Below are 14,989 nucleotides of genomic sequence, written 5' to 3' on the forward strand. Positions count from 1 at the left end.
GATAAGGTGTCGTATGTGTGTTTTGGTAACCTGTATGCTGCATTTTCAATCTATAATAGTAAAGTTACCTTCAACTACTGTGAGTAAGCCGAGGTGTTTGGTGGTGTTTGCCTCCCTCTTGTGTCCGAACTCAAGCCAACACTCTGTGATTCTTCCACAACATTATCTGTCGTTATTATTGATTGCATTCTCTTAATACATCCATGATGGCAACACTTCAATTAGCAAGCCTGAACACATTTTCTGAAATATTTCAATGTATAAACCTGAGGGCTCTGATGTTAAATATGTTTCTGGAATCACATCCATGTTATGTAGTCACGGTGGCCGAGAGGTTAAGGCGTTGGACTCGAAATCCAATGGGGTTTCCCCGCACAGGTTCGAATCCTGTTCGTGACGTTATTCCTTTTGCTTTATTTTCAAACGTGTTAAAAATAGAAGGCAAAATAAAACCCTATATTTATAACTAAAGTAACGGTGTAACGTGTTTTACACGTGTAACTACTGTTTCTTTGCCTTTTGCGCTCCAAGTGTGTCTGGTCCAACCTTAGACTGTATATGAAGACGATAAAACGGGCTTAAAAGTACAATATGTAACATTTCTGCTTTAAAATGTCTAAAAACGCCCATTCCTATGTTATATATATTTATGAGTTGTGTTCTTACACAATGCCAAATGTTTCCACCAAATGTCAAACCCAGAGAAATCTGTTATTTTATTTTCAGACACAGCACGTTTCCTTTAGTCGCCCGTCAGGGGCGTCATATAACCTTTCACCCTCAAGTTACTCTAACTTCCGTCAGAACCATAGACAGTATATAACACTGGCGGCTTTGCTGGCACCAAGATGATACGTTCAGGAGTTATTGTAAATCATACAATGTCACAGAAAAAAAATACTTGTAACCGTAATACTGCTTTTTTTTGCCATACAGCATCATTTTGTGATTAATTACATCCCACTTTTTATCACAGTAATACAACAGAGACCTTATCTATTTTGTAAGTTCAATATCGATACCAGCTTAACGTTACTACAATGTGCTAACGTTGATGCTAAAGCTTTGTGGGTAACTATTATACATTCTTTGGTAACATTATGAGGTTACAACATCGTTCAACACGCTAATGGTTATTTTAGTATGATTGTTTCGACCACAGCTAACAGGACTGAGCTAACCCACGCATAGCTTCACTAGTAACGTTAACTGTATAGATAGACGATTAATCTAATGTTAATTTAGCCAGCTAGCACACCCCGGTCTGTCTGCCTCACTCCCCCGGCGCAGAGACTCAGTCGGGATGACAGCTGACAACAGCCCCGGGACATATAGCTAGCTAGTTACCGTTAGCCCCCAGTCAGCTATCAGCCACCTACTTTCATTACAGCAACCCCCCCGACCAGAACTTATCTCCAGTGCCTGGTGCTTACGACGCTAACGGCAGTTTAATTAAACGTCGGGAAACTGACTATATCAGACACAGCACCGAGTCACAACAGCGGCCATCCATAGCGGTAGCTAACTACATCTCCGTAGCGCTACCGGTGTATGTGCCGAAAATCTCCTCCCTGCCGAATTTCTCCCCCCTTCGCGTTTAGCTGTCTTTACGCCGTTAGCTAAATTAACCCGACAAAAGGTGGGTTAAGCACCAAAACGAAAAGTTAAGATTACTGAAAAGTGAAGGGGAGATAATTCCGGGCAGCTGGGAGATGTTCTGCTGCTGCATAACAGGCATCGAACGTCCTGGCTCGCTATCGCGGAGATCCCCCCGGCAATCCCCACCCACACCCGTCTCTCAGCCAGCCTCGTTTAGTAGCTAGCTAGCGTTACAACAAACCCCGTCCGCCCGGTCCGCCCCAGTGTTGAAACCATCCAAAAGGTGACATTGATATGTGAAATATTTTGTGTTTTAGCTGCTGGCTGCTGTTAGTTTGCTGACTCACTAGCTAAATGGTCAGCTACAAATAAAAATCGAATCAAGAAAAACGTAATTATGTTGGGGAAACTGCAGTTATTGTATTACAATAACATGAATAAACGTAACGTGAATAAACTTGAATGGGTATCTAAACTCGTCCGTGAACTGATGCATTCTAACCGGCAGCGAAGAAAAAACTCCTATAATTCCACGCAACTTCCCAACGTCATCAAAAGTCCAGTTTTACCGTCCATTGTTTTGGTTGAGAGACCCCTAGCGGCAGAAAGTTACATATTGTACGTTTAACTAGGATAATTAATAATAAAGGTAACAATTACCCAAAATAACAAACTTAATGAATAACGTAGCTTCGTGCCTTGACATTGAACTCTCACATTTGCTCTGTTATTCTCGCGTTGTTTGTGAATAAAATTAATTTGGTACAATCCAACTACTTTCTTTCTTTTCTGTAAACATCTCAGCACATTGTCTGCTTGTATTTGTGATTGCAGTGTATTCAGAAATAAAAGCGTGGTAATTGTCTCTATCTGTCAACTTTATTGTATAAGAGCAGACAAAAGGAGATGTATACGTGTATACCCCTTCCCTATGTAGGATAATGGAACTAACCGAGTTTTATAAATTAGACAGGCACCCACTGACGTAGTATTTGGGGCATTGTTGAAGCAGGGGAAAGCATGTAACTGTTAGTGAACAGCTTGTATATATTTTAGACAGCGTTTTGGGGCCTAAGCGCTGTTAAGGCATATCTAACAAGGTTATTTGTCATAAGGCTTTTCGAACAACTTCAACGTTATAGGGCGCCTTAGTTAGATGTAGACACAGTCTCATAACAAAGAATTTGGCCAGACTGCGCGCTAGCGAAGCTAACAGTTCCTTAGGAAGTGGCACACAAAGGAAATGCGGTCGATTTGAAAATATTAACGTAAACTAAATGGTCGAGGGAGATAACTTATCTACAACTACTTTGCAACACAGTAACGTTATATCTCAAGCTATGGTGTAACCTGCAGGCAGTAGAGGATTTTGTTAAAAACTAACACCGACACATCTTTCATCTAGCTAGCTAGCTAAACGTTAACTCGCGAGCGTTGGCTGACGTTATGTGAAGAACTGCCGTAATGGCGATAACGTTACTCGTAAAAAGAGTGCACATAGACTTCTATCCTAAAACTAAAAGAAGGCAGCTAGCAAACTAGCCTGCAGTACGAGCTACCTAACGTTTAGTCAAGTGTTCCTTAGCAAAGCTACTCCGCTAGCAAATGTGCTAGTGTATTTTCTGTTTCGAAGAGGGCAGTTAACTGTTCGTTTCAGATATTTCTTCCATAGTCAGTGTTTGTATTTGAATTGAATATAGTCGACTAGCTAGTTACCTTAGATGCCTTTTGTCTATAAGCAGTTACGATAACGTTCGCTAGTATTTGAAGCAGGAATAAGTTAGCATTGACTAACCGGCTAATTAGCTAGCTGAGCTAACGCTGTACGGCTGTAGCTAACGTTACCCATTACTAAGTAACGATAGCCAGCAGCACCGCTGCTGCCACCACTGGATTTAAGTGACAGCAAGGGGACGAACAGTGGTTATTTTTCTTCGAGACAACAATGGCAACCGCAACAGGCGAGGCCCTGTTTTTATTAAAGGATGTGAAGCCTGGGTCGAAAAATTTGAATATCGTATTCATCGTGTTGGAAATAGGTAAGTTAGTTGGACCGTGGCGTCTCTTCCGAGACCATCAACTCGTGTCAACACTAAATTTTACTGTCTTTGATTTTTAATGAACTCTTACCATATCCATACACCCTAGCAATTTAACCCTGGTTGGAGTTGTTTTGATTAGGTTGGCTATTTTGTCTAACTTAACATTGCTTTGTTCTATTAGGACGAGTAACCAAAACGAAAGATGGTCATGAGGTTCGCTCGTGCAAGGTGGCAGACAAGAGCGGGAGCATTGCCATCTCTGTTTGGGACGAGCTCGGCAGCCTGATTCAGCCAGGGGACATCATCAAGTTGACTAGAGGGTAGGATTGTTCCCATGCATGGAAACAAACCGATGACAAATTACGTCACTTGCTCAGTTGACACATTAATGCACATATATGTATACTGGTTATATACCTGAGAAATAATTTTGTCTTCATAGTTTAATTTGATGTTTCTGTGTTTAGTTATGCATCCATATGGAAAGGCTGCCTGACCCTGTACACTGGAAGAGGAGGGGATCTACAGAAGATTGGAGAGTGAGTAGCTGGGCACAAATCTATTCATACTTCAGTAAAGTTCTTGTACCTGTTGGAATTCTCTACTGCTCAAGCATCATACAAGACCAGGGTATTTTGTGAAATTGGTCGGTAACTTGTTTTTAAATAATTGCTTTTAAAACATTTATACATATGTCATTTAGCTGATGCTTTTATCCAAAGCGACTTACAATTTCTATATATTAGAGGTTGCATGCCTCTGGAGCAACTAGGGGTTAAGGGTCTTTCTCAGGGACACACTGCTCCCAATTGAACCCAGATCTCCCACACCAAAGGCACGTCATATCCACTGCGCCATTACCACCACCATATACACACTATATAATAAACCTTTAGACAGAGTTGTATAATTCAAGAGCAATCACATTGTCAGCTATGTATTTTCTCTAAACACATTAACATACTGTACCATTTTAATCCCAAAATATCACATTTACACTAGTCTCACTTTGGCTTTTATTTTTTCATTGAGTAGCCTCCTGGAGAATAAGTTTTAATCTTCTCCTTTTTTAAAAGACTTCATATCTAAACCTTAAAACGTATGCCTCACTGTCAGACAATGGCCGTTTCCAACTATAGTTCCAACCGAACACACTTTCTGAATGTTATCTTTAAACATGTCTCCACAGATTCTGCATGGTGTATTCAGAAGTGCCCAACTTTAGTGAACCAAACCCAGAGCTGCAAACCCAAAACAACCAGCAAAACAAGTCTGTGAGTAGCAATGCAAACCCACCTCCCCTGAAATTGCTGCTCGGGTGACCATAACATAGACTATATAAAGATGGACCGCGTGTCTCCACTTCCTCCCACTGTACAAAAGTGAAGCCAAAATATCGTGGAAATGGGCGCAGCCATCTTGTAATATGGAGCCAGAGTCTGCACAGTAGTGATCAGACAGTGGAGCCGCAGTATCAAAGTCCCGTCTATACACCAGCCCCCCGTTTTTATGGTTTATGCCCTATACTGCAGCAAATAACCATGTGGGGTGGATAAAGAGTTTTGGCTTCACTTATACAGTCTATGCATCGATCCCTGGTTGATAACTGGAATACTCTGTCAATATATTCACCCTTAGATCGGGATATAAAACAGAAAAAAAATCGGTTTAAATAATGGCCATTCCAGTCCTCTTTTTAAACATACCTTTCTTTTGATGACCTATCAGAATTTAAATTGGGTAACTTTGTGTGTTAAATAGTTTAGTCTTCAGTCCAGTCTTAACACCAGTGGTGGTAGATTGATAAAGGCGATGTTCTCTTCCACTAACAGGGTAAACCAGACCAGAATCAGAGGGGAAACTCTCCGCCCAATCAGAATTCAGGTACACCTGCCCCACCAGGTCAGTATATTTTTCTTCATGCAAATAAATTGTATGAAACAGAGTTGTCCTCTAGAGGGTGTCAGTTCAAAATGACTGTTGAATATGGGTGTAGTGTGTCAGTACTACAGAAGTAAACTTTTGTGATCATATAATTGTTTGCTAAAATCTAAAATGAGACATCTCATCGCTTGCATATTTGTGTTATGACAATGGGCCTTTTATAAGCACAAATGGCACTGATGATGATGATGATAGCTCTGTTCTTTTAAAGTGTCCCAGGCTAGGACAGTGACTCAGCATACATAATGCTACGAGCCTGATTCCAAAGGTGTGTGTGTGTGTGTGTGTGTGGCCTATGAAGGATGACATGTCTTGAGATGATTTTTTTATTTTTCCCCACCTGTGAGTACTTATCTGTGTTTGTCAACCCAAAGGTAATGGTTCCATGCCACCGTTTGCCAACAACAACCCACCACCTGGGACACCCCGTGACGCTGCGTTTGGGAGCGTTGGGCGACCCAACGGCCGGTCACCTGGCAATGGAGCACCTCCAGTTACTGCTGCAGGACCCCCAACAGCCTCCAAGTCTTCAGTTACCATTAGCAACGGCAGGGACCCAAGGCGTGCCAAAAGATGAAATTGGAGTTTGGGGGGGATCATGTGGGAATACTATAGACCTCCCCATTTCCCCCTGCTCCCCTTTTTTTTTTTTTTAAAATACATTTCTGCCCCTTCCCATCACAGCCTATATTGACTTTCAAAATATTAAATTATGGACTGCTTGCATCATTTTTTTTATACAGGCTAACATAGTCTGTCGTTTTGTCCTGCATAGTGCAAGTAGCGCTCTCAGTAAGCAGTGTGATTGTGACACTTAATGCGCTAGCGGGACTTGTATAGTCGAGTCTCGGTGGTTGAGTTGTGGTCAGCCTTCTCTTATCTACACCCCTGTCTTCTAAATCTTACTGCAAATTGCCAGTTCTGTGCCAGTGTTTCCTTCCCTGTTACGTTCTTTCAAACTATACACCCTACTTGAACACTTGATGCACTTTCTTCTCTTAATTTATGTCGGGGCAAACTTGGCTGCCATTTAAATCAGGAAATCTGTTTCTGCTTTTTAGTGGAAACGGCCTTAAGTTGGTGAAAATGGACTGAATGCACAAGCAAAATTTCTTCAAAAGGGTCTTCTCACTCTAAACCGAACTGTATCCGAAGTGACTCTGTGAAAGGTGTTAGTTTAGAATTTTCAATAGGTAGATATTAAACTGTTTTTTCATTGAACAGTTTTTTTTTTTTTTTTTTTTTCAACTGTACCTTGATCAAGGTGGGACCACTTAAATACTGGCAAAGCGGTGCACAGAATAAATTTTACAGTAATTCTGCTGCCACGTGTGGTCTGTTTGATAGTCAAACACAAGTTACTGTTAATGTCAAGTTTCTTATACTGCACTTAAGGTATAAAATGTCTTAGTAATATTGCTATAACAAATTGTGACTGTTAACGTGCAAGGACCTTGAGTAAAGCTTTTTATTTATTTGGCTTTGTTCAAACCTTTTCTGGAGATGTATGCAGTGTGCCACAGATAGAAATTGTACCATAGTCAGCCCCCCCCCTACACAAGAACAGTATCTAGCCCTCCACTACAGACATGCCATGGTTTACACTCCTGCTGCCACCTTTAGAGCTCCATGCTGTCACTGACATACTTTAAATAGGCCTCCCATCAAATTTCATGAGAGGTTTTGATTCTACTGCACCATCTAGTATCTACAAAAATAAACTGTTAGTTTAGGAGATGGTTCAAAATCTGTGCTATATCGGAGTAGTGAGCCTTTTTAAGCAGGTTGTGGTAAAATCACAAGCACATTTATACTTTTACTAATGGAAAACTTTTGTAAGTATTCCATTTTGAAGCAATGATTTCATAAAACCAAACCCTGTTTCTTCATATCCTTTGTTGCACCAAGCACTTAAACCTTGTCTCCGGTTGTCGATATTACCCCATTTCACTTTAGACGCACTTTCTTCTCGTTCAGTGTGTCCCAACCGGTAGAGCAGTACATATACCATTTAAATGAGATTAGCTCATGTGATGCACATTTCAGGTGACCCAATGGAGTCTGTTAAGTCTAAACCACTAGTTGATCTTTGAGCATAAAAGGGAAACTTTATTTTTTCGACTAGATGAAAGTGGTCAAGTGACATGAAATACAAAGCCATGTTTGTGAGTGCCACTATATCTACATAAACAGCAAGATCGAAACATGGCTGTAGGGAAATTTCTTTCTAAAGCTGACCCAGTCCTAATGTCAGTGGTGGATTTGAAGTGCTCAGACCTTTTGACTTACGTAAAAGTAGAAATACTGTTAAAAGTAAAAGCTTTGCATTCAAAATTGTACAAAAGTAAGTAGTACAGTAAGTGAAAGTACCATAGTATTAACATCAAAATATACTTAAAAGTACCAAAAGTGAAAGCACTCATGCAAAATGGCCCATTTTGTAATAATATGTTCTATTACTGGATTATAATTTTGATTAATTCATATTTGTCATCCTTTTAATGTTGCAGCTGGTAAAGGTAGAGCCAATTTGAATGACTTTGTATTTTTTTTAAATTTTATTTAATCAGGTAGGCCGTTGAGAACAGGTTCTCATTTGCATCGATGATCTGGCCAAGAAAAGCATAAGCTAGCAAGACAACATACAGTTTCACATTCAACATAGTACGAGAAAACCGAATACAGTAGGCTACAAAGGTCCAGAATTAAGTAGGCAGTGCAAGAGGGCACAAAGTGAGGTGTAAGTAAGTCGATGGATATGCGAAGGTGGTGTGTTGATAACATAATTTACATGAAATAGACAGTCTACAACATTGCTGAGATGTAAAAAGTCAGAATACAGTTGTAAACAGTAACAGTAAATTGTGGGCAAGATAGTGATGTGGATCCAGTGATCAGTTATAACGCAGTATATATAAACAGATAGTCTATATGAATGCTGAGAAGTAGTGAAGAATATATACAGTTAGTGCAAATATTTGTCTAAGTAGTGAGGTAGAAACATGAATAGCACAGTATACATGAAAAGACAGTCTATATAGATAGATAGATAGATAGATAGATAGAAGATACTTTATTCATCCCCATGGGGAAATTCAAGTGTCCAGCAGCTCACACATAAACACACATTCATATACACCACACAGTTCCCCACAATTAATAAATAAATAAATAAATACACTGCAAATGCATACACAAGAGAGTTAAAAACAATAAAAGCAGCATAATTAATGTTATGAATGTTAAATCCAGAGATGAAGTAGAGAGTCAATGTACTGTATGTGCAAAGTGTGGACAAGATAGTGATGTTGAACAAGCGTAGCACAATATATATAAATAGACAGACATATTTAAATGCTGAAATGTAGTGAAGAGTCAATATATAGTTAGTGCAGGTTGTGGTCGGAAAAGCTAAGCAGGTGTAAAAATAACTAGTAGACGTGCTAAAAAGAAAAAAAAGGTGTGACAAAAAGGTGTTGCAGCAGTGGTCGGGAGAAATACAGTTTTGCACGCTGGGGCAAGTTTGAGGTGGAGAGGTGCAAAAGCACCTAAACAGATATATGCAAATGTACAAAGGGGCTTGTCAGAGACAGTGGGATAGGGTGTGTAAAAATAATACATGAAAAATGAACAATTAGCACAAGCATCGATCGGACAGGAGGTTGGTGAGACGTGCTTTAAAGGTAGTTAGTGAGATTTATCAGCTGATATTTTGTATTAATAAATCTAAAGTTGCCAAATGAATGTAGTGGATTAAAAAGTACAATATTTGCCTTAAAAAAAGTTGTGGAGTAGAAATATGAAGTGTCATGAAATGGAAATACTCAAAGTAGAAGCACTTTAAAATTGTAGTTAAGCTTATAACCATTGTTAAGTCACAGTTGCTCACAGCAGGTTAAAAATAAGATTAGGTTAAATAGATAGTGTTGCTAAAAAATGGATTGTACAAATAAACGCTATTGAAAAAGAGAGCCAACGCAGTCCCCCCACTACCACAAATTATGCCGATGAGATTCCCACATTTTGGGAATAGGCAGGGGTCAGCACTCCTCAACCAGTACTTGAGTTAATGAACTTAGTTCCTTTCCATTACTGCCTGACGTTTAGTAGCCCGATGGTTTGTCTGTCTCGCCCATATGTTCAAAACATGTTTATGTAATTCCACGTCTGACAAGATTGCAGCACTTGTGACAACTGGAAGTTGAAACACATGAGAAGTGTGGCAGGAAATGTGATGCTCGGCACTCATGTGTCAACACAGATGCATGTCATGAGCTGAGGGGAACTTCCTAAACAGCAGTGGTCAATCAGAAATGTGGTCACATCATGTGGCCTGTGGTGTTTTTAATTTCACTGCACATTGATTCAGTTCAACCTTGTGACCTCATTAGCTATGAATAGCTAGCTTGAATCCATAAACTAGCGGTTTCTCTTTTGATTTTACATACAGTGTGACAGCACATCTCATGACACCGATGATTCAGATAATGCGGCATGGGTTTATTTAGGGGATGCCTGGTTAAGGGATAACCAAACAGTGACTATTGGAAATAGTCTGATGACTGATGTGTCAACAAACACTTCGCATAAGTAGAAAAAAATGGGTTGGAATTCAAATAAATAAATATGTAAAAAGCATAAGGCGAAAAGTCCAAGAACAGGTTGACAAAAAAAATAATTGAGTAGTTAGTAGGCTACATAGTCGTTTTAAACCACATAAATCCAAATGGGATTGGAATGTACGCAAAATAGAAAAATGACAGAGGTCTTTTATCCTAGAATACGTGTTCAAAGTATACTCCATCTACAGAAATATAAGACCTTAAACAGATTAACGTCCAACTATATTTTAAACGTGATACAAGTCATGTGATGTGAAATCATAATCTTCCTTTTTGTTTTTTTGGAGCGAATCAGAATCTGTGTATGTGAGGCAAGCAGGACAATAGGCATAGGGTGTGATGGGAGGGGTGTAGAGAAATACAGTGTTGGTTCCCTGTCTCTTTGTGACACACTCTGTGCCTCCTACAAAGAAGACGCCACAATGACTGGTCAGTATTTCCATTCTTAGAATAACAACTTACTTATATTGACTGATATTAAATAAATACATGTATTCATAGCAAACAGGCATGTTTAAATGTGTAGCCTTTAATTACCTCATTGAAACAAGTAATGGGCAATTTGGCAAAGGGACAATTTACATTTAATATTCTGATGAAAATTCTGTGTAAAAGAAATGTAGGCTGCTTCATTTTTTTTTTTTTTTAAACAGTAACAATGATGTTTTAGTGTACAGTGACTTTGTACGTATAGCCTGCTGAATGTCTGATCTGTTAAAAGGTACATTAAGTATTTTCGTTAGGCTTATGTTAACAAGTTTATAATAATGACATGCATTTTGTATGACTAAAATGTCATATTGTTTGCTGTCCTCAGATCCAAACAAGTCTTCTTTTATTCTAGACTTTGGCTCTATTTATGACGAACTCAACTTTACTTATAATGACACCGATTTCAACTTAAACCCCGAGACGCAGCCCTGCGACACATTCCGCATCCCAGATGCCGTGATCGTCGTCGTCGGCGTGTTTTACGTCCTCGTCTTTCTGCTGGCCCTTCCTGGGAATCTGGTGGTGGGGCTGGTGATCGGCCTGAGCAAGCGGTCGCTGCCCCCCTCTGACCTGTACCTCCTCCACCTGGCCGTTGCCGACATCCTGCTGACCGTTACGCTCCCATTCTGGGCCACCTCTGTCACCAAGGGTTGGGTGTTTGGAGACGCCATGTGCAAAATCGTCACCATCCTCCAAGAGCTGAGCTTCTACTCCAGCATTCTCTTCCTGACCTGCATTAGTATTGACCGTTACATGGTGATCGTGAGAGCTACGGAGGCCCGCAGGGCTAACAGACAGCAAGTCAGCTGGGGAGTTTGTGCTGCCGTCTGGAGTGTTGGCGCTCTCCTGTCTCTGCCGGGGCTTCTGAATTCTTCTTTTAAATCCCAAAGCTCCAGCATGATATTGTGCGCTGAACAGTACGATCCCGGCCATGCCGACGCGTGGCGGCTGGCCACCAGAATTCTTCGCCAGACTTTGGGGTTTTTAATCCCCTTGGCCATCATGCTGCCCTGTTACGGAGTAACCATCAAGCGCCTCCTTCACATCCGTGGGGGATTTCAGCGGCAGCGAGCCATGAGAGTGATCGTGTCCGTGGTGGTTGCCTTCCTGCTTTGTTGGACGCCGTACCACATCGCGGTGATGGCCGACACTTTCTTCAGGTCAAAGGTAGTGCCGTACCAGTGCCCAGCAAGGATGGCAGTGGATCAGGCCATGTTTGCCACCCAGAGCCTGGGGCTGCTCCACAGCTGCGTCAACCCGGTGCTGTATGCTTTCGTGGGAGAGAAGTTCAGGAGGAATCTGTTTCAGATCATGAAGAAGATCGGCGTCCTGAAGAGAACGTCGGTGACGAGAAGCAGCAGGTCTTCACTGTCGTCGGAAATCACATCCACGTTCATGTGAGAACACCCAAGAGACACGTTTGAACTACTCCCATTAATGAACCACAACTGAAGGATCTCACATGCTGGACAACAAAGTAATATTTTTGATACTGCATTTTTATCGCAACTCATTTTTGGTGGGAAACTCAATCATTTAAAATAAAAAAAAAAAAAATGAAATTTGCCTACAGTTTACCTAAATTTGTACATATTTTTTCATACTTTTCTCTATTTTTTCATCATATTGAACTTGGTTTACTATTTTATGTCTTAGCTATCTATTTCTACTTGCATGTTTTTGTATTTTTTTATATATACACATATTTAAATGAGCATTGTTGGCGGGAGCCAAAGTTCAAAACTTTTGATTGCCAACCATTGCTTCTCTGCAATTTTTGTGTACGTGACAGTAAAGTATTTAAAAGTTGGTTCAACCCTGTCCCGGCAATGTTGTTTCAAGTAAAAATCCCCTCTCTTACCTCAGTCAGGTCTAGTTCTGAGGAAACTGTGGCAAACATGTTTGTCAAGTTTCAGCATGAGACTATATTTCCAAACAATAGTACTATGAAAGAAAGAAACAAAACTAGAAAAACAAAACAAGAAACAATATAAATAAAAAAAAAAAAAAAAAAAAACGTTATGTGAATGTGTATGCTCTTGTATATGTATGTGTGTGCGTGCGTGTGCATATGGATGCACTACAACCTATATCAAGCCATTGAAATACTTCATTATTTTATCTAATATGTGTTTGGGATATATTTTCTTCCACTTTTCTAAGCTATTACTAGCTATGAAAGTGAGCTTTTCCATTTCTAATACTTGTTCTATTGTGTTATACCATAGATATAATTCTGGTGCTTTTGGTTGTTTCCATGTCCTTGTCAGTTGTTTCAGTGCAGTAAGACGTAGCATATTAAAAATATTTAGATCCTTCGCTTTTATCTTACATTGTATGTTAATACCTAAACAAATTTCTAACGTCAGGGATTCTTTAATATCTATAATTTCTTTCATGGCCTTTTCTACCGCTTCCCAAAAGCTCTTTATTACTGGAAATGTAAAGAATATATGCGTATGATTTGCTGTATTTTCCCCGCATTCTCTCCAGCAACCAGCTCCTGCTGCTGGAGACATTTTTCCCATGATATGAGGTGTAATAAAAAATCTCTGACTTATTTTCCAAGCAAATTCTCTCCAATGTTTTGACTGAGTTATTTTACAATTATCTTTTAAGGAGTCTCTCCAAGCCTCGCCTGAAATATTTATGGATAATTCCTTTTCCCATTTTTCTTTTGCTTTACTTTCCACCTTTGTTAGTTTTTGCAATATTTTATAAACATCTGAAAGTTTTCCTGTGCCTTTATTTCTATTTTCTGCCAAATATTGTAGTAATTCATTTCCCATTTTCTCTTCTGAATATTGTTTAATGTAACTCCTTACCTGTAAATATTTAAAAAAGTGTTTTTGCTCCAAGCCATATCTAGAAACCAGGGCTTCATATGTGTCCATTGTATTTTTAGTAAAACATTGTGAATATGAAATGAATCCCTTACTAGCCCACCCTTGTAAGATCCTATCTGTTCTATTAGGTATAAAATCTGGGTCATGAATCATTTCTCGAAGTTGAACATTCTCACTTTGTATTTTTAATCGTTTGCACAGTTGCCTCCAATTCATTATGGTATTCTCAATACAAAATAATTGTGGTTGTTGTTTTTGTGTCTTTTTTCTTAAAAAGGGCAATGTTCCAATTAACCCTGCTGTTAACTCTCTCTCTATGTTTATCCATTTTACCTCTGTATCACATTTCATCCACTTCCAATTATTGTTAAAATTTGTGTTGCATAGTAATAATTTTGTATATTTGGAGCACCTAAACCTCCTCCCTCTTTCTGTTGAGTTAATAGTTTAAATTTAACTCTGTGTTTTCTATTATTCCAAATAAAATTTGAAATCATTTTATTCATGTATTAAAATATGTTTCTGGAAGCCTAAGTGGTAATGCTTGAAATAGGAAAAGAATTTGTGGGAGTACCATCATTTTGACTGTCTCCACTCTACTATATATCCCGTCTGGTATTAGTTTCCACCTGTTTAAATCCTGTCTTATCTTTCTATGTCACAACTTGAAGACCAACATCCACTGATGAACATCTTGAGATGCAGCTGAAAGACACTTTATCATTTTCATTTAGCATTAAATAGTAAAACATCTGACCGGTCATTTTTCTTTTATAAGTATAGCTTATGCATGTGAATTATTAAATTGATTTTATATTATTCAGATTTCCAAATCAATACCAATGTACTTTAAAGAGCATTTTACTTCCAGCTCAATGTCTACTGCAGCAAGTGAAGCAGAAACCAAACTATCCTGTGCAATACTTGTTGACTTCTTATACATTTTTATAGTAATGTATTTACATTTTTGTAATTAAGTCTTGTCTAAAGTTGTATGTATATTTAACTGAAGACAGCAGGTTGTCATTCCCATGCCACTCAATTTGTAATCTATAGTTGTATATCATCATTAAAGTTGTATAGATATGTACACTGCTATCTGTTTCTGATTAATACAACACCATTGGGTCACCGCGTCATATCACAAAAGCTTTTACCTTTGACATTAACAGCTGAAAGATAAAACTATTAATGTTTTGATGTGTACAACCACAGCTTGTTCCACCTCTGTACAGAAAAAAAAAAACATTTGAAAGTACTGTTAGGTTACAGAATGATCTCAGGGAAGTGCAGCTGACAAGGTGCCAAATTTTATTAAAAAGCAGAAGAAGAAAAATAGTTTGCTTATTGCTACATTAAAGGTCAGTCTTCCCAAAGTTGATTCCGGTTTAATGCATCCCACGAAACCAAATCAGAGCTAACATTGTCAAATTAGTTCAACCTA

General features: G+C 39.1%; 2 protein-coding genes and 1 non-coding gene across 4 annotated transcripts; all 3 read left to right on the plus strand.

Annotated features, from left to right (window-relative positions):
• The first annotated feature begins 317 nt into the window (after positions 1-317).
• Positions 318-399, plus strand: trnas-cga (transfer RNA serine (anticodon CGA)). Its single transcript has one exon. It is a non-coding gene; the product is annotated as a tRNA-Ser (tRNA).
• Positions 400-2,575: 2,176 nt separating this feature from the next.
• nabp1a (nucleic acid binding protein 1a) lies at positions 2,576-6,233 on the plus strand. The gene is made up of 6 exons (XM_028591304.1): positions 2,576-3,638; positions 3,823-3,961; positions 4,109-4,180; positions 4,831-4,915; positions 5,474-5,543; positions 5,960-6,233. The coding sequence occupies exons 1-6, from the start codon at positions 3,545-3,547 to the stop codon at positions 6,160-6,162; spliced, it is 663 nt and encodes a 220-aa protein (XP_028447105.1). The 5' UTR covers positions 2,576-3,544; the 3' UTR covers positions 6,163-6,233.
• A 4,300-nt stretch (positions 6,234-10,533) lies between these two features.
• On the plus strand, positions 10,534-13,267 carry LOC114564645 (C-X-C chemokine receptor type 2). 2 transcript variants are annotated; one of them, XM_028592106.1, is made up of 2 exons: positions 10,534-10,636; positions 11,025-13,267. In XM_028592106.1, exons 1-2 carry the CDS (start codon positions 10,630-10,632, stop codon positions 12,098-12,100), a joined length of 1,083 nt encoding a protein of 360 aa, XP_028447907.1. In that variant the 5' UTR covers positions 10,534-10,629; the 3' UTR covers positions 12,101-13,267. The 2 variants fall into 2 exon arrangements, with proteins under 2 accessions (XP_028447907.1, XP_028447908.1); XM_028592107.1 differs by having other exon boundaries at positions 10,547-10,636; positions 11,052-13,267.
• Positions 13,268-14,989: the final 1,722 nt, after the last annotated feature.

The sequence above is a fragment of the Perca flavescens genome, chromosome 11 (assembly GCF_004354835.1).
Source record: "Perca flavescens isolate YP-PL-M2 chromosome 11, PFLA_1.0, whole genome shotgun sequence".
Classification (NCBI taxonomy): domain Eukaryota; kingdom Metazoa; phylum Chordata; class Actinopteri; order Perciformes; family Percidae; genus Perca; species Perca flavescens.